The 25,601-nt window shown below is 44.7% G+C and overlaps 1 protein-coding gene across 1 annotated transcript; it reads left to right on the top strand.

Annotated features, from left to right (window-relative positions):
* The first annotated feature begins 1,484 nt into the window (after window positions 1-1,484).
* On the top strand, window positions 1,485-25,367 carry LOC139322041 (solute carrier family 2, facilitated glucose transporter member 11-like). The gene is made up of 12 exons (XM_070951016.1): window positions 1,485-1,511; window positions 2,552-2,650; window positions 5,791-5,951; window positions 6,498-6,622; window positions 7,820-7,949; window positions 8,026-8,174; window positions 12,791-12,981; window positions 14,347-14,457; window positions 15,004-15,105; window positions 16,517-16,592; window positions 21,426-21,553; window positions 24,719-25,367. Exons 1-12 carry the CDS (start codon window positions 1,485-1,487, stop codon window positions 24,920-24,922), a joined length of 1,503 nt encoding a protein of 500 aa, XP_070807117.1. The 3' UTR covers window positions 24,923-25,367.
* Window positions 25,368-25,601: the final 234 nt, after the last annotated feature.

Raw genomic sequence — 25,601 nt, forward strand, 5'->3', positions numbered from 1 at the left:
AAAAACAGCTGATTGTCATTCAGTCAGGGGTGTTAGAGATAGAATTTAGAAAAGCAATATCTCCCAATAGTCACTTTTCACTTTCACTTGTTCGGCTTTTCCAGGCTTTCTATGTTTTAAATCTCCTTTAGGTTTTTCTTTTACTTCTCAATCTTTAATCTTCCTCTTTAGTTTTTAGTCTTTAATCTTTCTCCATAAATCGAATCATCACTTTTTTAATGTTTGGAGATCGTTTTTTGGAACTTTTAACAGGTTAAATCTCTAAGGTAACAGTTGGAAATTTTCTCACCCAGTTTCACTGCTCTGTCCACACATCACTCCAGCACAAGATCTTAGTGTCCCAGTTGTCCCAGCTTGTGACTGACCAAAGATAGCCATTGTCCCTGCTGCACTTCAGGAGAGCTTTCTTCAGATCAGCGGGGAAATTGCAATTTCCTCGCAATCGACGAAGCGCCTCTCCTTTCTTCACCATCCCTCCAGGGCAGCTTAACCCCATAGGGTAGTGGTGGAATTACTACTGGTTTTGTGCACTTGGCTTGATGGGCGTGGCAGGGGAAAGATACTGCAAAATCTCCATTCCCACCCCACTCCAGGGGCCAGCCAGAGGTGGTATTTTCCTGTTCTCTGAACTACTCAAAATTTCTGCTACTGGTTCTCCAGAACCTGTCAGAACCTGCTGAATAACACCCCTGACATAGGGTCTCCCAGCAAGCACTTGCCGGCTGCATTTCACAGAGCCTGGCGGAGCTCTGCTGTTTTCCAGCCGTTCTCACTGCAACATCAGCCAGGACTAGATTATCCTTATGGTATGTTCCAACTCAACAATTCTGTGATTCTGTTATTCAGGACAGCTCTGATGTTCTCTGACTTCTCGTGAACTGGAATCCATATTTTACATTCAGGCAGGAGAGTATCTTGGAGCTGTGAGCCTTCCTGAACCAAACTGGCGAGGATTAGTGAGCAGATTTTATAACTAGAAAAGGAAGGAAATTTATTTAAAGGAAATGTATAATAAGCTTTGGCCACCCCATCCTCCCAGGAGGTGAGTCCTGCAATGTGTGTCCATTCACGTGCCTGGGAAGTAAGGGGACATTGGGAAGGTGAAATCCCCTCTTCAGCTGCCCCCTAAAGGCCAGTAGGACATGAGGTGGCAAGGAATCAAATGAGGTTTGGACTTCCAACAAATTAGAACCAAAAAGCATAGCAGGAGCACTAGCCCTGCTAGTTGAGCCTGAGGGTTGGCTGGTAGGTTTGGGTTTCATGCCTAAATGAGTTTCAACTTTCTGCCATCAAACATTCCATTCTTTTATTCTGCATATATTAATGGATGAATTATCCAACAATCTCATCTTACCCAATGAGCAAGAAGAGCAGAAACAGACAAGGTTAATGATCACTCTGCTGTCATGGTTTCTGTAGCTCAGCAGAATGAAAACCAGCTGACCTTCCTCAGTCAAAGCTCTTTGGTGAAGAGGAATTACAGGATGATGCAGGGGTTCTTCTCCAACCTGGTGAGTAGGCAGGCAGTAAATGTGGCAGTCTGCAGCTGAGGCACATGAAGCACAAAGGCTTACTGGCCCATCCTGTGCAGCCCTACAGTCCACCTCTGGGTCAGCTGCTGGATCCAAGGCCAGGATGGCATGTTCCTGTGAGGTTCTGTGACTTTGCCCAGCACGCTGTGGATGGCCTCGTGGTTGTTTGGTTGGTTCTAAGAGAGTCTAGCTGCCATTGCCCACCATCCACTTGGTTCTCTTGTCCTATGGACCCACTCTAACTTACTACAGGAGTTACCCTTCTTCTCTCTTTCAGACCCTTCCTGCTGTTCAATCATTTACCTCAAAAATAATTGTAAGCTATAATCATAATCATCAAAATCCATACAACATAGAACACAGAATAATAGAGTTGGAGGGGACCTTGGAGGTCTTCCAGTCCAATCCCTTACCCATGGCAGGGGAGATCCCATGCCATTTTGGACAAATGGCTGTCCAGTCTTTTTGAAAAACTCCAGTGATGGGGCACCCACAGCTTCTGGAGGGAAGTCGCTCACTGGTTAATTGTTCTCACTGTCAGGAAATTTCTCCTTAGTTCTATGTTGGATCTCTCTTTAATGATCTATCATCATTATGATAGTAATGATTATGATTATTAATTATATTATATTATATTATATTATATTATATTATATTATATTATATTATATTTATTATATTATATTATATTATATTATATTATATTATATTATATTATATTATATTATATTATATTATATTATATTATATTATATTATATTATATTATATTATATTAATTATATTTAATGACCCATCATGCTTCCTGCCATGGGAAGCAATTCTAAGCAACTTCTGAACATGTTTCCTTCTAATCACAGGGCTTGAGATTCTCTAATCCAGAGTACCCCCGTGTTCTCTCCCCAACCCACCCCTCCCCACCACATATTTTTAGGGTTTCTCAAGGTCAGAGACCTTCTGAAAGAATCTGACGGGACAACTTTTGTTTTAGTTCTCATCCATGCTTTGCTCTCTCTACAGGGTCATTACCAGAGGTTCTTTCAAATGATCCTTGTCCTGGGGATTGGTGGGAATCTTATTGTTGGCTACCAGATTTCTGTGATCAATTACCCCTCTGTGGTAAGAGATATCTTAAGTTGCTAGACTGGGAGGCAGAGACCCCTCTGCCAGATAGTATCCATCAGGGTTAGAGTTAGGGTTCGTCCAAGGCTGCTTCCTGTCTTTTCTGGATCCAGAAACATCCATGTGTGTCCCCACTGCCATGCTAATTCTCTTTCTGCGTGTTGAAGGTGTTATTCTAAGTCAGCTGAAGACAGATGAAGACAGATAGCAAATTAAAGTGGATTGCAAGCCCTTCATCTCCATATTGATAGCCATATTTGGCTGATAGGAGAAAGTGAAGGCCAGAATAGCTTTCAATTAGCAGCTTACCCTGATAGGTCTCAGCCAAAGTGCTGAGCGACCCCCCTCCGGTCAGGAGAGAAATAAATAGTCAGGAAGTGTTGGGGCAGGACTGGTCTGCTTCCCTTTGAATTTATTTCCACAGCCTGCCCTTTCCTTAACTATAGGATAAAGCCTGTCCTGAGCCCCACATGCTTCAAGCAGGGCTCTTGGGCTCTTCTTCATGGCTGCATACCATGCATTTTTCCAGGCCATGATCTAGCAGAAAAGCATGCAAACACAAGCTGTCTTGCCCCCAAAGCTCAGCTCTCCCCCACCCCAATTATGGGCTATCTAAATCAGCCAGAGGATTTTTAATCTTTGTTTTTTGCCCTGAGAAGCTCATCTACCAATCAGATGCAGATCAGTGGTTCCCTCCTATTATATTTGGCTCCTCCACAAAGTTCCACTGACTGCTCAGCCAGAACACTTTCTTTGCCATTTTTATTTTGCAAACGATATGTGTCAATCAGGCCAGAGCATGCTTCATCCCACCCACTTCAGCTGCCAGCCAGAATTTTATTTATTTATTTCCCACGTGACTTAATCAATCTCCTCCAATAGCACTAGTGCTTTGACTAAATAAATACATAAATACATTCTGGGCTGATAGGCCTGCTCTGTGCAAGCCAGATGCCCTGTCTTTCTTGAGCCAAGCCCAAATGAACTTGAGGATCTGTCCCCATCAAAAGGAAGCAGACCAAAAAACCCACCTGCCCATAAGGCTGGGACTCAGACAGGGTTCCATGTCACTCAGGGCACTTCCTAACCAACCACCTGACAGTTGAGATATTCCTGGTTAAAGGCAACAACAACAGCAGCAACTACAATATAGGCTGCAAAAGGTAAGTGACTCATCTCTCTCCCAAGCAAGCCAAAATGTCCAGCAGTAGACAGACTTAAGCAGCTGGACTTCATCCTCCGCACCATCACTGGCCATATCACCAATGCATTGTAGTTGGTTCATATGGCAAGACGTGGTTGGGAGAAGATTGTTTTAGTAGGATGAGACAGAGGCCATATTGTGAACCCCTCCTGGTAGTGATTAGACCATATCTTTGTGTTACAAAAAGCAGGACATAAGAATAAGGCCAATTTACATGTTGCTAAGCATAATAATGCTTTTTCTTTCTGTTCTGTTTCTTCCTGTTCTCTTTTACTTAAAAGAGAAGCAGGAAAAAGCCTAGGAAGAGAGCAAATTAAAGATGACTTCTCAGTGGTGAAATCCACATTTTTTACTACCGGTTCTATGGGCGTGGCTTGGTGGGCGTGGTGTGGCTTGGTGGGTGTGGCTTGGTGGGAGTGGCAGGGGAAGGTTACTGCAAAATCCCCATTCCCACCCCACTCTGGGGCCATCCAGAGGTGGTATTTGCCAGTTCTCCGAACTACTCAAAATTTCTGCTACCGGTTGGTTCTCCAGAACCTGTCAGAACCTGCTGGATTTCACCCCTGCTACTCCTGATCTACAGTGTATAGATCTGAAACAGCACAGCTGCAAAGAAAAAAATTGTTTGGAAGCATTCATAAATTCATCTGGAATCACACCCCTCCCTCAAACATCTTCCTTAGCAGGGAAACAGGGGCTCTGGAGGCCCACCCTGGTGCCCAATGCCAGGGAGGCTCAGCAAAGACAGACAGGCATATCTACTTGGACATTTAGCCAGATATGGCTAGAGAGACTTGACCAAGACTTTGACCCAAAGCACTAATCTGGAGCTTCAGGTGTTAGTAGTGGTTGGAATGGAAGGGAAGTAAGAAGGAAAACTTCATAAGCCCCTCAAGGGAAGCCATAAGGGATGGCTGATCCTAGAACCAAGGCACAGAATCTTAGGGTTGGAAGGGACCTTTCTAATCCAGCTGCCAACAATCAGTGGAACAGCTTTTGCCTCTCGAGGCAAAAGTTGCTCCATCATTGGAGGCTGTTAAGAAGAGACAGACAGACAACCATCTGTCTGAAATGGCATAAGATCTCCTGCTCAAGCAGGGGATTGGACTGGAAGACCTCCAAAGTCTCTTTCAACTCTGTTATTCTGTACTCTATTCTGCCTCCCTGAACAAAGAGCTGTCCAACCTTCATTGCAAAACCAGTGATAGAGCCTCCAAAACCCCAGGAGGCAGCTGGCCCACTGCTTCATCGCTTCAAGAGCCCAATAATCAGGCCAACTCTCCAGCCTCAAGGTTGGAAGTTTCTTGGATTTGGGGCCTCAGACTGAAATGCTTTTCAAATTCCTTTTTTTTTAAAATTTGATTTATATGCCGCCCTTCTCCGGAGACTCAGGGCGGCTTACAATGCGTTAAGCAATAGCCTTCATACTTTTGTATATTTATACAAAGTTATTGCCCCCACAGTCTGGGTCCTCATTTTACCTACCTTAGAAAGGATGGAAGGCTGAGTCAACCTTGAGCCTGGTGAGATTTGAACTTGCAGTAATTGCAGGCAGTTGATGTTAATAACAGTGCTTTAGTCTACTGCGCCACCAGGCTCTTCAAAGGGTTCATTTCTTATGGCAGATAGTACTGTAGTTTTTTAAAACAAATATTATCTGTAACTATGGATGTGTGTTGCTTAAAAATATTACATGGACCATTTTGTCCTACTCCCTCCTGCCATTGCTGGAATTAGGCTCACTTCATCTGCAAGCCTTGGTTTTACACCAGGCTTGCTCAGACACTTTCACATCGTAGGACCTGCTTGTAGGCTTGGTGTGCAATGCCACAGCTTGGGCCCGGGTGGGTGGGGGGGTGGCAAAAGGTTGAAGAATTCAACAGTAATTTAGTCTGGAGAATCATCATCATGCTCTTCTTCCCTCTGTTCTCAGTACATCAAGAGGTTCATGAATAAAACCTGGCTGGAGCGCACTGGAACCCCCCTCAATGAAAAGACGCAGCTCTTCCTGTGGTCATTTGCTGTGTCTGTCTATGGAGTAGGAGGCCTGTTGGGATGTCTCTGCAGCGGATTCCTGACTGTGAAATATGGGAAGTAGGTGTGCCCAACAGATGCCAGGAACCTGGCAGCTTCCTTGGGGCAGAGCTGAGAAACAAATGCATCCCCCAGTTACAAAAGAAACCATTGGGCTGTTGGCCCAGAGAAAGCAGGAGGGCCATAAAATAGCTGCAGGCTTCTTGAAAGAAGCCTGCAGTTGTTTTATAAACTTTCTTTTGTTCTAATAAATATAGGAAATAAATAGGCTTATTCAAAATGCAAATGCAAAAGGGATTTTAAAAGGGATGTTCCTTGAACTTTCGTATTCATCGTTGGCCCTGCTGGCATCTGGGATGCTGTCTCTGTTTTAGAAAGTCACCCTGATTCACTCTTAAATCTTGTTCTCCCACACTTGTGATTTAACTCCCTGTCACTTTTAGATGGGCAGATGGGTATCAGTAGATACCCATCCCTCTGGCTTTGAGGGAGCAGTAGATGGAGCCAGTCCCACAAAATAGGCTTGCAGGCAAGGCAGCCCCAAGGCAGTGATGTGGCTAATGTGTTACTTTCTCTCCTACCCCTTTTCTTGGCCCATGGACACAGAAAGAAATGCCAGCTGAGCACAAACCTCCTGGTCATCCTGACGGCTGTAGTCATGGTCTGCAGCAAGAGAGCCAAGTGCTTTGAAATGGTTCTGCTTGGACGATTTGGTTATGGGATATGTGCTGGTAAGAAGCCTTAGAAGGCTGAGCTTTAATGTGGCTTTTGATATTCTCTGGAGAAATCCCAGGGGCTCAAAGTCAGTCTCCTGCCACACACCAGCCCGCCTGCCACGGAACCCCAAGACAGAAGGCGGCTGTTGCTGTGCCCACTGATTTTCCACTGTTGTCCATTGATTTTCATGGTGGACAACTAACTGGTCAGTCTTTGGAAGAAGAGGGCCATTAGCTGCATCCACCAGGGCTCTTCCGCCCTTCCAACTTTCAGAATAATATAGCTGGAAGGGACCTTGGAAGACCTCTAGTCCAATCTCCTGCTCAAGCAAGAGACCCTATACCATTCTGACAAGTCTCTTCTTAAAAGCCTCCAGTGATGGAGAACCCACAATTTCTGGAGGCAAGTTGTTTCACTGGTTGATTGTTCTCACCAATAGGAAATTTCTCCTTAGTTCTAGGTTGCTTCTCTCCTTGATTAGTTTCCACATGTTGTTTCTTGTCCTGCCTTCAGGTGCTTTGGAGAATAGCTTGACTCCCTCTTCTTTGGGGCAGCCCCTCAAGATGCTATCATGTCCCCCCCAGTCCTTCTTTTCACTAAACTAGACATACCCAATTCCTGCAACCGTTCTTCATATTTTAGACTCTGACCCTTAATCATCTTAGTTGCTCTTCTTTGCATTCTTTCCAAAGTCTCAACATTTTTTTTATAATGTGATGACCAAAAGTGGATGCAGTATTGCAAATGTGGTCTTACTAAAGTTTTATAAAGTGGTACTAATACTTCATGTGATCTTGATACTTAATGTGATCTTGACTCTATCCCTCTGTTTATGCAACCAAGGTTTTGCCTTGTTTATTCATTAGGTTTTTTGGCTGCTGCTGCACACTGCAATAAATGATTGTCTACTAGGTCTCCAAGATCTCTCTCTGATAAACTGGGCAATTGACTAATGATGGTGGCAACAGAGGAGCCTGTATCAGATCCTGGGGAGAAAAAGTTAAAAGTTAAAGTTAAAAATTAAAGTTATAACTTGTGATATGACTCCCCACTGGACTCCCCACTGAAAAACCTCCTGGTGCCCCAGTGATCTGATGCAGCTCCTGTCATCTGCCTAAAACCAGCAAACAACTCTGCTCCTGGGACTGTATGGTTATTTTAAATTTCATTGGTTTCTGTCTGTTCTTCCTTTCTCCTTCCTTTCATTCTAGGCCTCTGCCAGGCCATTCATTCTCAGTACGTTGGAGAAATTTCCCCCAAGAAATGGAGAGGACTTGCAAATGCTACCTCAGGATTCTTTTGGTCTCTGGGGAAATGCTGGGGCCAAATCTTGGGACTCAGGTACAGAAAGAGCAGGATGAGGAAAGAGGGAGGGGGCTGATCCTCCACCTCCAACCTTCAATTTCCTATTCTCCAGGGAACTCCTGGGAACTGATTCATCCTGGCCTCTGCTGCTGGCCTTCCCTGGTGTGGCAGCGTTCCTCCAGCTGCTCCTCCTGCCCTTCTTCCCTGAGTCTCCTTCTTATCTCTTAATCCAGGAGGGGGATGAGGAAGGCTGCCTGAAAGGTAAGTTGTCCTTTAAAAAATTGGTCTTACCACAGAATGACCAAAATGGAGCTGGTCTTGGCAAATGTGTTGTCCAAACCTTTGACTGGCCAGGATTAAGGAGGAGCTGGAGATGGTAGGGACTTCAGCTTCCCTGCCAATCTCTGCATCATCATCATCGTCTTCTTCATTGTCATTGTTTCTTTTGAAGGGTCCAGAATGTGCTGTGCCATAAGGATGTTGTGTGAATGTTAAAGGGAAAGGCTATAAAAGTGGCTTATTTGGCTAATGGGAGGTACTTATATGGGAGGTACTTAGCAGAATTCTGATCAATGTAGTATGAGAGGGCAGTCATTTCATTTCATTTCATTTCATTTCATTTCATTTCATTTCATTTTATTAGATTTCTATACCGCCCTACTCCCGAAGGACTCAGGGCGGTGCACAGCCAAACAATAAAAACACATACAATACAAAATTTAAAAATAGAATAAAATCAAATTAAATAATTTTGGCCCTGACAAATTTAAAACCCCAAACTTTTAAAACCAATTTAAAATTGAATATATAAAATACTAAAAGATATTTAAAATTTTAAAAATCTTTTATAAAAGAGGGGGAAAATTAGGCCAGGCCGGCCTGGTGAAATAGTAAGGTCTTTAAGGCGCGGCGGAAGGTGCGCAGATCCGGGATCCTCCGTATCTCTGGGGGGAGCTCGTTCCAGATAGTAGGTGCCCCCACAGAGAAGGCTCTCCCCCTGGGGGCCGCCAGTCGGCATTGTTTGGCTGACGGCACCCGGAGGAGCCCCTCTCTATGGGAGCGTACCGGCCGGTGGGAGGCTATTGGTGGTAGTAGGCGGTCCCACAAGTACCCGGGTCCTAAGCCATGGAGTGCTTTAAAGGTGGTAACCAGAACCTTGAAGCGCACCTGGAAGACCACCGGGAGCCAGTGCAGCTCGCGCAGGAGGGGTGTTACATGGGAACGCCATGTCGCTCCCATTACCACCCGCGCGGCCGCATTCTGCACCAGTTGGAGCCTCCGGGTGCTCCTCAAGGGGAGCCCCATGTAGAGAGCGTTGCAATAGTCCAGGCGGGAGGTGACAAGGGCATGAGTGACCGTGCATAACGAGTCCCGATCCAGAAAGGGACGCAACTGGCGAATCAGGCGAACCTGATGAAAAATCCTCCTGGTCATGGCCGTCAAGTGCTCTTCTAAAGACAGCCGTGAATCCAGGAGGACGCCCAAGTTGCGAGCCCTCTCCGTGGGGGCCAATGATTCGTCCCCAATAGTCAGTGATGGCGTCAACTGATTATATCGGGACGTCGGAAACCACAGCCACTCAGTCTTGGATGGGTTGAGCCTGAGCCTGTTCCTCCCCATCCAGATCCGTACGGCCTCCAGGCACCCGGACATCACTTCAAGGGCATTGTTGGGGTGATCCGGGGTGGAGATGTACAGCTGGGTGTCATCAGCGTACTGATGGTACTCCACCCCGAAACCACGGATGATCTCGCCCAGCGGCTTCACATAAATGTTGAACAGGAGAGGCGAGAGGACCGACCCTTGCGGCACCCCACATATGAGGGGCCTCGGGGTCGACCTCTGTCCCCCTGTCAACACAGATTGCGACCGGTCAGAGAGAAAGGAGGAGAACCACCGCAACACAGTGCCTCTCACCCCCAACTCTTCCAACCGGTGCAGCATGATACCATGGTCGATGGTATCAAAAGCCGCTGAGAGATCTAACAGGACCAGGACAGAGGAGCACCCCCTGTCCTGAGCCCTCCAGAGATCATCAACCAACGCGACCAATGCCGTTTCTGTGCTATACCCTGGCCTAAAGCCCGACTGGAACGGATCCAGATACATCGTTTCATCCAGGTGCTGGGGGAGCTGTTGCGCGACCACACTCTCAACAACCTTCGCAACAAAGCGAAGGTTGGAGACCGGACGATAATTTACCAACATTGCCGGGTCCAGGGAAGGCTTCTTGAGGAGAGGCCTCACCACCGCCTCTTTCAAGGCAGCGGGAAAGTCACCCTCACTCAGCGAAGCGTTTATAATCCCCTGGAGCCAGCCTCATGTCACTTCCTGGGAAGCCAGTACTAACCAGGAAGGACACGGGTCCAATAAACAAGTGGTCGCGTTCAGTCTACCCAGAATCCTGTCCATGTCCTCAGGGGTCACAGGATCAAACTCATCCCAGATAACATTCTCAAGACCTGCCCCTGTCTCTCCCCCTGAGACTACCCAGTCGGAGTCCAAATCTTCCCGAATCTGAGTGATTTTGTCATACAGATACTGAACAAAATCCTCGGCTCTACCCTCCAAGGGGTCCTCCCGCGCTTCCTGGTGGAGCAGGGAGCGGGTCACCCTAAAGAGGGCGGCCGGGCGATTATCTGATGATGCAATAATAGCAGCAAAATAACTACATTTCGCTGCTTTTATCGCCACTAAGTAATTCCTAATATGGGATCTTACTAGTGTCCGGTCAGATTCAGAAAGACTGGCCCTCCAACTACTCTCTAGGCGTCTTTTCCGGCGCTTCAACTCCCTCAGCTCCTCGGTAAACCAAGGAGCCAATTGAGATCGGCGCCGGGTCAGAGGCCGCAAAGGCACGACCCGATCCAGAGCACCAGCAGCCGCCCTATCCCAGGCGGCCACTGGATCTCCAGTCGAGGCCAGTGCCAGAACCTCAGGAAATGGCCCAAGCTCCGTCTGGAATCTGTCAGGTTCCATCAGGCGCCTGGGGCGGAACCATCTTACCGGCTCCACCTCCCTGCGGCGGGGTGCAGCGGTTCGAAAGTCGAGACGAAGGAGAGAGTGATCTGACCATGACAAGGGTTCAGTAACTATATCCCCTATATCAAGGTCCCTCAACCACTGTCCAGAGACAAAAACCAGATCCAGCGTGTTTCCCCCTGTGTGGGTAGGGCCATGAATTAACTGGGTCAGGTCCATAGCTGTCATGGAAGCCATGAACTCCCAAGCCATCTCTGACGTCTCACCCACGGACGGCAGGTTGAAATCCCCCATGACCATAAGCTTAGGGGTATCAACCGCCACCGCGGCGATGACGTTGAGTAGCTCGGGCAGGGCTGTTGCCACGTGGCAGGGAGCCAGGTACGTGATCAGCAAACCCATCTGAACCCCATGACCCCATTTCACAAAAAGGGATTCACAGCCGGCCCTCTGAGGAACAGTGGCCTCCCTCGGTCTCAGACCTTCTTTAATGATAACCGCTACCCCCCCTCCCCTCCCCTGTGACCTCGGCTGATGGAATGCTTGGAAACCTGGCGGGCACATTTCAACGAGGGGAACCCCCCCCTCCTGGCCCAACCAGGTCTCCGTAATACCTACCAGGTCTGCACCCCCCTCCTGAACAAGATCACAGATGAGGGGGGCTTTATTTACTACGGACCTGGCATTGCACAGCATCAGCCGAAGGCCTGGGTCCTGAGGGTCTATGCAACCTGAGGAGCGAGTAGAGCCTTGGGGGCCGGAGCACGCCACCGCTCGTAGACAGCGAGTGCGCACTCCCCTAACACGATATGGCCCCCTGCTCCCTCCATATCTACCCCTCCCACCTGGAGGGGAACATAATCCTTAAACAATCCTCCTATTGGCCCTTCACTCACTTGGATCATCTTGAACAGAGTTGCTGCCTGCAACCTGTGGCTGTCACATAAGAACAGAAAAATTGTGGTGATTGGTGTTCTTGCTGTCACAGGGTCACCCTTATGAGAGGTTCTTACATATGTTTTATCTCTTTTATGCTTGTGAAGCCTTTTTGGATACTTCATCTCCTGGAACTTTTCTAAAAACCAGGATGGAAAACAAAATCTATGAACAGGAGGGGCCACCCAGGAATAACCTGGTACAAAGATGCTGTTGTCCACCATCATTCCAAGCAGTAACTAAGGCCTCATTCATAGTACCAGATCCTCAAGAACAACCCAAGGTCCTTTTGAAATCCAGCATGGTCCATTAGGTACCCAAAGTGGACCAAAGGAAAGTTTCCAAGGTCCTACATCAGAGAAAAGCTGTGGAGAACTACAAAACCATCAAAGAATGATCTAATCATGAAGAGAGATAGATATTAGTATCTCCAGATCACATTGCCACTGGCCCAAGACAAAAAACAGATTGAACCTCTGTCCTCTGCTAAGGCAAGTCCAGGGAAGGCAGGTGAAATCTCCTAAGCCAACCTGACTAGAGAATCAGACAGTTCAAACATTTCTGTATTTCTATCCAACTAGCCCAATTCTTAGCAAGCTGTGAGCTAGAGCAGTGGGTCTCAACTTCAGAAATCTAAAGATGTGTGGATTTCAACTGTCAGAATTCCTCAGCCCCAATCATAAAGTTGATAAGGGGGAGAAACACTGAGCTACAGGACCAAGTTAGAGGCAGCTCCCACCCCCACCTCCACCCCCATGGGCTCCTTTCTCAGTGACCACTTAGAGGTTGGGCCTACAAGGATGAGAACTGTTTCTCTGGGGCTCTTGTGGCCTGTCAGGTCTTTCTGGATGGGGTGTGTGTGTGTGTGTGTGTGTGTGTGTGTGTGTGTGTGTGTAGGCTGCTGCTGCCCAGGAATGACTTAGCTAGCCTTTATGACCTGCATCTTTTCTCTTCCCAAGCAATGCAGCAGCTGTGGGGCCAAGGGGATCACCAGGAAGAGCTTGGGGAGCTGAAGAAAGAAATGGCCCCAGGAGGAAAAAGGAGCAAAGTGCTTTGGCCAGGAGAGCTGTTCCACGATGCATCACTTCGCCAGCAGCTGAGCATCCTAGTGGCTGTCATTGTCACTGTGCAGCTCTGTGGCATCAATGCGGTTAAGTGTCCATTCCTCACACAATTTTTGCAGAATTGAGGGAGAGCCAGCTGGTGCCTGCAGCCTAGAAACTGCCCAGGCTTCTCCAGCAAAGCCCCTTGAAGGAGAGGCCTGGGTGGCTAGCCAGGCTAGGAAAAGGGACGACAACAACTGGGTTTATAATATGGAAAAGCTAACACAAAAAATTAAATTAGCAAGGCAGCACAATCGCTATAAGAACTACAGCGGGGCATTCCCAAAGTTGCACAACTCCTGTTGCCAACAGCATGCCATCTTAATCAAGACTGGTGAAACTGGAGGAACAGCAAAGGCCCCGCTTTGGGCAAGAGCCCAACTAGACAGTCCCTCGTGTGTTTTTCACTCTGGGGTCCTGTGCAGTGCAGTGCTGGTTTTGTCTCAGCACTGCACTGGACTTTCTCCTGCCCAACTCCTGGGCTGCCCTCCAGGTCTAGGACAACTCACCGGTCAACTTGCTGTGGCCAACTCACTGTGGGACAACTTGCTGCAGGACAAAATTGGATAAAAGAAATGGTGGAATATAATCATTAAAGAAAGGATGCAAAAGGAGGGACAAAATGAAATGTTTATTTATTTATTTATTTATTTATTTATTTATTTATTTATTTATTTATTTATTTATTTAATCTAATTTTTATACCACCCTTCTCCCAAAGGACTCAGGGCGGTGCACAGCCAAAGATAAAACAAACACATATATAAAATTTAAAAGCAATTTAAAAACATATTAAATAATTTGGCCCCAACATGTGTAATGTGTAAATGAAATGTGAATGACAAAAATTAAAATTATTTTAAATAATTAAATAAAAGTGTTGAATTGTCCCACAGTGAGTTGTCCGTGGCAAGTTGGCCCTGACAAGTCGTCTCATCTCCCTGAGGTCTCCTCCTCTTCCTGCAAGTATTTCAAGAGGGGGAAATGCCACTTCTTGAAGCCATCTCCCATGTTGCGAGAGCCTGGCATATTGATCTGGGGAGGCAAAGGGTCCACCAGCCACCTCGGAGCACAACTTCAGTGCCCTTTAGAGGAAGGACCAGTCTTGGGTAACAAGCCTGGCCAGATTTGGCACATTTGCCGTTCAACTGCTCTCCCTCCCTCCCTACTGTGTTCAGAGCAGCAGTTTGAGCTGTTGCTTCTAGGAGGGAGTCGGACAGTCCTAGTCCTCTCCAGCTCTCGGCTGTGAAGTCACGTGAGCAGCAAATCAGGGGTGGGGGGTGGTGTGGGAAATGACAGCAGCCACTGCTAAATGCAGACCTTCACATGGGACCACAGCCCTGAGCTTCTGAAGCAGGGGGAGATCTTCACTACTTCTTGGCAACTATTAGCATCTTCTTTTTTCCACTTAGGTTTATTTCTATGCTTTCGAAGTGCTTCACAATGCAGGTTTAGAAGAGAGACTTATCCCCTACATCTCCCTGGGCATCGGCTTCTCTGAGCTCTTCTCATCTTTCCTTTGTGTAAGACCTTTCTAAATAGTTCGTTTTATTCTGAAAACCTCTCTCCTCTCCCAGTGTTATGTTGCCATTATGAATCTTCCTCTGTGACGGTCACTATTCTTCTCACACCCTCCTCTGTGATTCCCCAGAGGCACAGCTTGCATCTCTGCTTGGAGCATGAGGTAGCAAGCCCAAACTCTGGCCAGGACCACTTGGCAAAACCTTTGGCCAGCCTGGGTCCTCTGATGCTGACATCCTGGCAGGGCCTGCCCCCTCGGACCCCTTGGAGGGAGAGGCACATGCTCCTGGGCTAAACCCCAGTCTGGATGGAGCTGTCAAGCCAAGTAGAATCATCAGGCTCCCACAAGGACCAGTTTGACCATGCAATTCCACAGGAGGTGCTTGGTCCACAATTCTCCAAAAGAAAAAAAGGGCCAAAATGTCATTTCTACTGTTTTGAATTTGAATATAAAAGTTCTGCTTGACACATATTATTTGAATTTAGATGCCAGGAAATCTGTCCATGTTTCCCTAACATTGGCACATTCCCTAATTTCCGCTCTCCAGATATTTACCATTGAACGGTATGGACGGAGGCCGCTGGTGTGGAAAGGCTGTGGGTCGATGGCCTTGGTGCTCTTCTTCCTCACAGGGACACTTTCTTTGCAGGTAAGAAGAAAAGGCTTCTCTGGAAATTCTCTGTTTTGGCAGCCTAGTAAGCCTCATCTCCTGTAGGAAATGAAATCTTAATGCCATCATCTCTTCACTTTAAGGTGAATATTTGCTTGCATTGTTTTGATAGCCCCATATAATTCTAATGATCAAATCCTAAAATCTTCTCTCAGTTTCTCGCAAAAAGTCCAATAATGGCTTCCAAGCAGAAATAAAATTTGGCAAAGTGTTTTCTTTTGTCGAGGTTGTCAATGTTGCCATCTCTGTCAATTCCACCAGCTTCACCATCCATTCCTCCACTATAGGTCTTTACGAGTCCTTCCACCTTTGGCCATTTAAAAATCTCAGTGCCATTGTTATATATAAAAGCAAAGGTCCATGAGATGATTCCATTTGTTTGTCCATTAAGCCAAAAAGAAAACCCTCTACTTTCAATTGTACCTTCACTTTTAAAATCTTCTGCATCAAAATAACCCCAGGAGGCAAATTGGGCCACTGCTTCATAGCTGATCACCTCACCACATATTAGTGGGTTTTAGATCCAGGCTTTGACTTGACTATTTCAAAAACCCAATTTCTCTCTTTTTTCAGTCATTCCTTGCTGTGTTTTTTGGAATGTTTAAGGTCTTGGTTATGGGAGAAGGCTTGAAAGCTGGCTGTTGTCAATCTTGCAGGGTAGACCAGACATGAAACACAGCCACATTAACTAACTCCACTTTATTGTACAAGTTGTCTTTATTAACAAGAGTTCTCCTGCTGAGTATATTGTGTGGAAGTCCGGGGGGGAGGGGAGGGTTAGGGAGGGTTAGGGAGGTTGGGAAGTTTGGGGTGGGTTGGGGGGGGGGGAAAGGGGTGAAAATGTAATTGTAAAACTTTTGCAATAAAAAAAAACAAAAAAAAAACAAGAGTTCTCCTGCCATTACACTTACTGCTGAAGAATTTAAGGAGAGTCCCCCCTGGGCCTCTAGGCAGCTCTGGACCATGCCCTCTCTCCTCTAACCTTTCCCTTCTCCCAAGGACTTTCCTACATATCACTTCATCACTCTGGGATGCTTGACTTGGGATTCCCACCCAGAATAGGGTGTCAGATTTGATGGCCTAATGGCCCTTCTGAGTCTGCAAGTATGACTTTTGACCAACTCTCCCAATCTGTCTCTTGATGAGACTGAACACAGCTGCCTGGGCTACTGATGGGAAGGAGGACTCCTGCAGCAGTGGTTGGAGTACAGGCAGAGCTGTCAACCATTTGAATCTTCTTCCAGACAAGGTCCACAGTCTGGCCTTGGTGAAGCCTCCCATTTTCTGAGAAGGATGCATTGATCAGAGAGCCCGATGTTGGGGGTGGGGCTTCTACACATCCTGGTCTCCAAAGCTTCTAGACTGCCTGTTCTCTTATTCCCACCTCCAGAAAAACCTCCCCTGGATGTCTCTCTGCAGTGTCATCCTGATTTTCTTGCTTGTCATCCTCTTTGGAGTTGGACCAAGTGAGTATACAAGTCCTTTCACAAGTAGCCATGCGGAAAGAGAAAGAGGCTTGATGGAGGGGGTGGAAGGAGGGGGGGGGGTCCTGCCAAGCCACAGCATTGGTGGAGAGAAATAAAGGCAGGAGCAAAGGGACTCCAAGCAGTAAAGGGGGGTGGGGGGGCAGGCCTGGATAAGAACAAAGTGCCACCCATGGAAGAGAAACTCTTTGTTGGAAGAAAAATCCAGATCCAGTTCCAAGCTGGAAATAAAATGGAGTCTGCTTAAGAAAGAAAGCTTTTTTTATATATAAAGTTTTTTTTTATTTTTTACACAAACACATAAACAAAAATACAGTACATTTTTTCTGAACAGAGTATTGGCCGGTTCACAAATTTTTATAATTTTATAATTATAATTTATAATTTTAGTCATCTCCAACACAATTTAAATATTCACTTTTTGCCATAGTGTTTATTCTGTCTAGTTTTTATAAATGAATATTACCCTTCATCCTAATCTCTATCTTAATAAGATTCAATTTTTCCCTTTTCATCTCTAAATTAAACCCCTTAAATTTAAAATCTCACAACATAAAATAATCCCAATATTTCCTTAAATCCCCTTATTATAATCATAAAGATTTTTCTTTATCAAATAATACAATCCAACATCTTAATAAAGCTCAGTTAAATATATAACCTTCCAATCATTCATTTCTTTTCTATTATTTTTCTTAAATTTTAACTCCAATTTTCCCTGATTACAATAAAAAATATTCCACCTATTACAATTTCATATATTAAACTTATTCATATTTGTTAGGAAATGACTATTACCTAACTTGTTGGGTTAGCAATATATAAACCATTAATGTAGCTTTAAGACGGCTGTATTGCATCATACTGTGTCCTGATTGGTTAGCTCTGTAGCCAATGTCCTTAAGAGGGAGTTAGAAACATGGTTTGTTCTCTTTGCTGTTTATGCTCTCTGATATCTCCGTACGCTACTGTTTGCAAATCCAGAAGAATTGTTTACTGTGTACGACTATGACGACTGGTAAGAAGACTTTGTTATTGGATTATCCCTGGACTGTCGTTTTGCTATCTTCTGCTTTATATGTGTATGACCTGGACTGTTTATTGGACTATGCCTTACTATTTCCTGAAAGTAAACACAACTCAGTGTATCTGTGTGTTGACTGTGTTTATTCGTAACTACTCTCAATCGCTTTCATGTGTACACCCTTGTGAGATGCACAACCTCAAGGGTTACTCTGCGAATTCCTTAATATTATTTCTAAATTTCTAAATCTTATTTTGTTCCAAATAGTACAATCCAACATCTTAATAAAGTTCAGCTAACATTCCAATCATTTCTTTTCTATTATTTTTTCAAATATATGATCTCTTCTTATTAAATAATAAACCAAATTACTTTGTACAATACAATTTCTTAAATTTTAACTCCAATTTTCAATTACTTTGTCAAAAATATCTTAATTGTTTCTAATTTCACATGGAATTAAAAATATTCCAATTACTACCATTTCCCTAATTACAATAAAAAACATTCCACCTATTACAATCTCATATATTAAACTTATTCATATTTGTAAATTCATTTCAGTTCATTTATACATCCATGTAATTTTCTATTACTTTATACTTAATTAATTTCATTGTTATAGTTCAATACCTTCCAAGTATCACAATCTTAATTATAACATTTTCTAAAATTCATTGTATCCATAAATCATAGTTCAATTCCTTTTTTATTTCTAAAAGTATACAACATATCCCTCTTTTATTTCTTTCTCCCATTTTTTATTTTCTTCTTTTTCTTCCCCCATCTTTTTCTTTGTATTTTAAAATCCTGAACTCTTCTTTTTTGTCCTGTATTGCCCATTATTTTCCATCCCTTTTTCCTCTTTCTTATTTTCCCACTGTTAATCCCAGTGTAATTATTTGAATTTTTTGTTTTCTTTCTATTCCGCCCTTTTTTTCCTCCTTGTCTCTTTCCACCTTCTCTATTTTTCCCAATGTAATCTTTAAGGTTCATCTCTATTGCTAAGTTTTTCATTTTACTCCCTATTTTCCTCTCCTTTTCATTATTACTACCCACATGATCATTTGATTTTTCATAGTCAATATCTTTATTTTTATCTTCATCTTTATTTTCAGTCTCCCTTTCTTGCTTCTCATTCATTGTTTCTTTATCCACTTGAGTACACTCCGAATAATTTCCATCAGATTCCGGGTTTCCATGCAGCATTATACTTATTTCCCTTACTTCCGTTTTCAATGATATATGCATCATTTTCATCATTTCCATAAGTTCCTGCACCATTTTATTATTTCTGGGTTAATGTTATTCAAATTTTAAGTTTTGTTATAATCCGCCTTCTTTTATCATCAAGGTCAAGCTGCTTGCAGACAAACAAACCCTCCTTAAGAATTCCCACAGCTGTTATCACTTCCAAAGTTCAAAGGTTTTTTTTCCAAAATAAAAGTTCAATATTGTAATGAACTTATTTCGCCTGAAGGTGTCTTTCTACAATCCACGATTCCAATCAACAGCCTAAAAAATTATCCATTTTGTTTGCAATCCACGTTACCATGTTATTTGTATTTCCCGAAATCAATTTAAAGTCCAATCCAAATTACAAAGTCCATTTTTCCTCTCTTTTTTAATAAGAGACTTCTATTACAGGGCTTTAATTTTAAGTTCCTCTTTGGGTTTTTTTTTCAACATTCAACAGAAATCTTTTTCTTCCCCTTTCAATCCTCTCCACACCTATTATAGGTTTTTATTTCTTCTAATTTCGAAAGTTCACAAATTTTTATCCGGAAGTCAATTTTCTTTTCGGTTTTTGTCACTTTGAACTTCCGCTTTAGTCTTCTTCCTACTTTTGCCCCGTGCCCATTAGCCGCTGTTATTTCGCTGGGACACTTTTTTAACAAATTTAAAAATCTTCCTTTTTTTTTTTTTTTTTTTTTTTTTTTTTGCCTATGAGCTGGCAATCACTCACCCAGCATCAGTCCAATCAATTCACCGCTCCTGCTCAATACTTGGTCCGGTTGCCCCAGCTTAATGACGGCTGCAATGGCCGCTGCCCCCGCTGCCGAGTTGAAGAGTTTCTTCTGACCTCCGAAGAACTTGCCTGTTCCTCTTGGTCTTCCAAGGTGCCTCTCCTTCTTCTCCGTCCCTACAGGACAGATCTGGTCCGAAGACCCCTCGGCAGCGTCTTATCACCCTGGGATTTTGCAAGGCTCATTGGAGCCCGCTATTCCCTGACTGTCTCGCCACGACGCTTCCAATCAAATCTAAGAAAGAAAGTGTATTGACAAGTAGAACCATCAATAGCATATGGTTCTTGGACAGGTGACAAATTGGCTGAATGAGTGGGTGGATCTTTATAGATTTCTGTGATGCTGCTGGGGATTGTGCAATGTTTGAAATGCCTCTAGGGCCATGATGGTGAACCTATGGCACGCATGCCAGATGTGGAACACTGAACCTTTTCTGTGGGCACATGCACAGTCACCCCTCCCTTTATTATTTTTTAATGAATAATTCAAGGTGGCAAACATACCCAATACTCCTTCCTCTTCCTATTTTCCCCACAACAACCCTGTGTTGTCAAGACTCATTTTCCCTTTCACCCACATTTTCTCCTTCTCTCACAGCTTGACAACAAAGGGAGGAGGTGGTGGAATGGAATGCAAAAGGGGGGGGTGATATTGAAGTAACCAAGGCATCTCTGGAAGCTTTCAAGGACATTGACTGTGGCTAGCTATCTTCTCATAACAAAATGAACAGAAACTATTGGACTCTCTGTGGCCCAGAGGGAAAAGGAGGAAATGTTGAGACTTTAGAAAAAGTGCAGAGAAGAGCAACCAGGATGATTAGGGGACTGGAGATTAAAACATACAATGAACGGTTGCAGGACCAGGGGAGACATGACAGCAGTCTTCCAATATTTGAGGGGCTGCCATAAAGAGGAGTGGGTCAAGCTATTTTCCAAAGCACCCAAAGGCCAGACAAGGAATAATAGATGGAAACTGATCAAGGAGAGATTCAACCTAGAAATAAGGAGAAATTTTCTGATAGTGAGCAGTTGCTTTCGGAAGTTGTGGTTGCTTCATCACTGGAGGCTTTCAAGAAGAGACTGGACTGCCATTTGGCAGAAATGGTGTAGGGTCTCCTGCTTGGGCAGGGGGATTGGACTAGATGACCTACAAGGTCCCTTTGAACTCTGTTAATTTGTTAAATCTGTTAAATAACTATGCTTGTGTTTGCATGGGAAATCCAGAGCTGGTTTTGCTTCTTCTAAGCCAATGCAGTTTTTCAGTAAAATATTATACTCTTGGTAAAATTATGTCCCAGGAGTTTCGTTTTTTGGAAATGCCAACTAGATAGTTGACAGTGGGTTGGGCTGAGAGACTTTTAATGTCATCTGCATCAATTGCAGAAAATGACATAAATGGATGCAAATAAGGTAAGATTATCAATTATGGAAATGACGTTGATATAAATGATGTAAAAGTTAATTTTGCAGATTACCCCAATTAAGATTTGACTGCCATTGGACTATAATGGACCCCTTTGCTCCCAATACTCCATTAAATTGAACCGAACCAAATGAAAATTAGCAACTGATAGAGTTATTGATGATTGGGGTTTTTTTTCATTTCTGGATGTTACTGTTGGTGTTTTTTGTATATTGATCCAAAGAAGGCTGTGGATTGCCATGCCACTGCTAATGGTTCTCCAGATAAATGAATTCTTGCTCATCCTGGGTTAAAAAGGGTCTCTCTGGATCTGAACATATTTTTCTACATTGTCCCTCTTAGATGGAGCCACATTCTCTATTATGATGGAAATTTTCAGCCAGTCCTCCAGGCCAGCAGCGTTCACGATCGGTGGTTGTCTAAGCTGGGCAGGCCTCTTCATTGTCGGAATCGCCTTTCCCTTTGCTGAGGTGAGTTTTTCCCAGCCCTCCATTTCTGTCCCCTGAGTGGCCTCCACACGGCAGCAATCTTCTGGATTGGGCTGCAGGTAGGGAGATGGACCACATAGAGACCCATCTTGGTTGTTCAGCCAGTCCAGGGCAATCACTAAATGTGTCTGAAGCTGCTAAAAATAGCAATAATGTCAACAATACAAAACAATAATAATTGTTATTTAGCTGGAAGCTAAATCGTATGATGAATGACTGAAGGAACTGGGTATGTCCAGTCTAATGAAGAGAAGGACTAGGGGTAATATATCAGTCTTCCAGTTCTTGAGGGGCTCTCACAGACAGCAGGGGGGGGCAATCCAAAGAATCTGAGGACAGAACCAGAAGTAATGAGTGGAAAATCGTTAGCGATTCAACTTAGAACTAATGAAATTTCTTAACAGTGAGAATATTATAACTAGTGGAATGACTTGCCTCCACAAGCTGTGGGTGATCCAACACTGGAGGTTTTTAAGAAGAGATTGGACAACCATTTGTCCAGAATGTATATGGTTTCCTGCTCACGCTGGGGATTGGACTCAAAGACCTCCAAGGTCACTTCCAACTATTTTATTCCATGTTCTGTATATTTTTAAATGTCAACTAGATAACTCATGCCCCATTGGGTCATCATTTCAGAGATTTTCCTACCTAAGGAAAGAATCAGCACAACTATGGGTAGGCAAAAAAGCAAGGGGAGCTGGAGCAGCTTCAGGCTTCCTGCCAGCTTCCCCATTGACTTTTTTTATGGGAAACTGGCTCGGAGCATCAGAAATCATCCTTTCTCCTTTCCCCCCTCCCATTCATGCTGGTTTCCCCATTGACTTTGCTATGGTAAACTTGCAGGGAAAAAGCCAGTGGGGAAGCCTGCAGGAAGTTGCAGGTCAGCAGGCAGGTAAGTGGCTACTGCCACATAGTGAACGAATCAGGGGATTCACTGGAGTACATCTCCAGGTCAGGAGTGAGGATGCATGAGACGGGCTATGCAGGGCAGGAAGGGTGCATGGGGCATCCCATGCGGGTCATATAGAGCATGCAGTGCGGGCCAAGAAAGGTGCACAGAGGTCACATAGAGGTGTGAGAAGTATTGCATAAGTTGAGTAACATGCATAGATCAAGTAGGATGTGTGGGGGTCACAGAGCTGTGTAATGCGTCATATAGGTCAGGAAGGGCATCAGAAATGGTATTCAGCAGGTTCGGACTGGTTCAGGTAAACCAGTAGCAGCAATTTTAACTGGTTCACTGAACCAGTAAATACCACCTCTGATTGGCCCCACCCACCCACTCGCTGCTCACCCCGCCCATCCCCGCCTTATATATGTTGCCTTCACCACGCAGTCCAGCTAATCGCATTGCCAGTCACCTCCGCACCTGCCTCAGCTATGTTCAGCTCACCAAAGGTAAGCATGCCACCCACTCACCCTTCGTCTTGGGTCAGGGGCCGGGGCCCAGGGATGCGCCATTCCCTGAGGCCCCAGAGCCTCTGTCCGCCCGCTCGTCTGCCTCGGCTGGATTGGGGAATGTGCCATTCCCAGCTCTGGCCTTGCCCCGAAGCTGCCGCCCTCTCGCCCTCCGCCTCACTCACCTACCTTCCATTACGGTCGCCATGGTGTGGGAACAAGCAGCAGGAGCTGCCTTCTGAGCAGCTCCGCTGTGAAGGGAGGCAGAAAAGTTTGGCTTCTCTGCTGCAGCATTCAACGTGGCTGCTTCTCTCCTCCTTCTCGGCCTCATACACACAGAGCAAACATGAGAAGCAGCCAGGTTGAATGCTAGAAGACTTGGCCAAACTTTTCTATTGGTTCTGTGGGCGTGGCTTGTGGACGTGGATTAGTGGGGTGGTGCCATCCCACCTTGCCATGAGTGATGTTGAGTTGGCCATGCCCACTCAGTCACATGACCCCCCCCACCAAGCCACGCCTACCAAGCCTCGCCCCCAGAACCGGTAGGGAAAAAAATTAAATACCACCACTGAAGAGAAGAGTGCCTGGAGTTGGATGACTATGTAAGAGGTGCCATGCAGTTTGGGGAAGGTGCACAGAATTGGGGGAGTGTGCAGGGTAACTGCATGGACTAGGAAAGATTCTTTCCACCCTGTTCCTTCCTCCTCCCTCCCTCCCTCCCTCCCTCCCTCCCTTCCTTCTTTCTTTCCTTCCCCCACCCCACCTTCACTTTCCAGCAGACAAGCAAGGAGCTGCTGCTAGGTGGGTGATGAAGCAAGGGATTGTGAGACTTGCTGGGAAACTGTCACAGAATACTAAAAATGAAGATCACATGACTGCAGCAATGGCCCAGAGCCAATAGCACTAAAGAATCCACAACTTTCCCAAATTTAATTTCCTTGGGAGTTTTGAGTTCCAGATTTTGGACATATTGTGTATGTTAGCCTATCTGAGGTACCTTGACTCTAAAATTGTTGCCTTACAATGCACTGTTTTGTCCAGTTAAAAGCCATGAAATAAATAATAATGGAGGCATCAGTTCAAGAGATCAAATAAAGTAACTGATGACACAATCACAAATGAGCCTGAATGTCAAAGCTCTGCCTTTAAAAAGTTTCTGCATACTGCAGATGAAGTAGCAATAAGTCCAATGGGAGTGTTTAGAGATGGTTTCCTTGAATTTCTGCCAAATTAGCTTCTGTGGTTGGTGGCACAAAACAATTCCTTGACACTATGAAGATTTACAGGGAAGAATGAAATATTTCTGATAAACTCTTCCCAGTTGTAGGGACTTCAATTGTGCTCAGAAACAAAATGCATGTGATAAAGGAAGATAGAGAAGTTGAGGCAAAAATGCAACATGCAGATAATAAATAAGCTTTAACCAGCTGAACTGTCCAAGCATCTGTGCACCATCCTTAACCTGATTACTGGGTTTACTCATTTTCAGCATTCACATTAAGCCATAAAGCTGTCAGCATCACATTTAACAAAGTCAAAAAATCAAAGTCAGTTTCATCTGATGCTCCCTTTTCTCCATCCTCTCTTTTAATGACCCAGAGATGCTTGTAGCTTTCTCTAGATGCAGTTTCTGTTTCTTCACCACTAGACCGCAATTCCAGCTTGAACTTTGGGAATGATGGAGATAAAAGAGGGGATTTGTTCAGACACTAATGAGACTGTTACTGTTTATTGTGTCCATTTCAGGAAAGTCTGGGCCCTTTTTGCTTCCTTCTCTTTGCCACCGTGCTCTCTGGCTCTGGGATATTCTTCTACTTATTCCTTCCGGAGACAAAAGGCAAATCTGCAGTAGAGATCACAGAGGAATTCAACAGATCGTCTTTGGGAAAGAAACTTGATGTTCTCAGGAAAAATTTCAGTGAGGACCATTCGGTCTACTCCAGTTTCTGAGTTGCATCTGCTGAGGAAGAACCTCTGGGAGGAATACCTGATTTTAAAGGGTATGGGGATCACAAAGGGCTCTGCTGCCAAGACGAACTTTTTCCCTCTCTCGTGATGCAGCAGTTTTGGCTCCTGGGAAGGCACAGGTGCTTCCCCCCCCCCCGGAAGTGTCACTCTTCATTTTAATCTGAACACAATGGCCACCTACAAATACAGAGAGTCATCTTGTAGCCCCCATCCTTCATGGCATTGAGGTGACCTATTGATCCCTCCCAACATGTTATCATGTTGCCACTGCTTGCTGGCTTCATTTCTGTTCAAACTCAAATGCTTTTCCTGCACATAGTTTTCTTTATTGTTTTTCACTGGTTGGAAAAGCAACTCATGGCTCTGCTCAGATCTCAAGTCGATCAATTAAACCAAGCTAGTTAATGTGTAAAAATGGCTGCTTAAGAGTTACTGTTTGGAATTATTTCCTTCCATCCCTTCTATCTTTCTTTCTGCTTTATGACTTAAACAAATAAAATACCCAAGGGTATGTTTATTTCTGAGCAACTTGGTATATGCTAACAGTAGAATAAAAATGTAAAAAAAAGGGACAGTAATTCAATTCCAAGATGCTCCCTGTCCAAGTCCAATTCACTCAAAACGTATCGTGTACAATGGTTTTCAGCAAGAGGGCCGAAAC

This window comes from Pituophis catenifer, unplaced genomic scaffold (assembly GCF_029215685.1).
Source record: "Pituophis catenifer annectens isolate HBS135680 unplaced genomic scaffold, rPitCat1.0.hap2 SCAF_10, whole genome shotgun sequence".
NCBI lineage: Eukaryota > Metazoa > Chordata > Lepidosauria > Squamata > Colubridae > Pituophis > Pituophis catenifer.

Bases quoted from the DNA above. Each gene is read 5' to 3' on its own strand.
- LOC139322041 (XM_070951016.1), top strand. From the start codon at position 1,485: ATGATGCAGGGGTTCTTCTCCAACCTG. The intron at 1,512-2,551 runs GTGAGTAGGCAG...CTCTCTCTACAG, and splicing joins AGGGGTTCTTCTCCAACCTG to GGTCATTACCAGAGGTTCTT. The intron at 8,175-12,790 runs GTAAGTTGTCCT...TCTCTTCCCAAG, and splicing joins TGAGGAAGGCTGCCTGAAAG to CAATGCAGCAGCTGTGGGGC.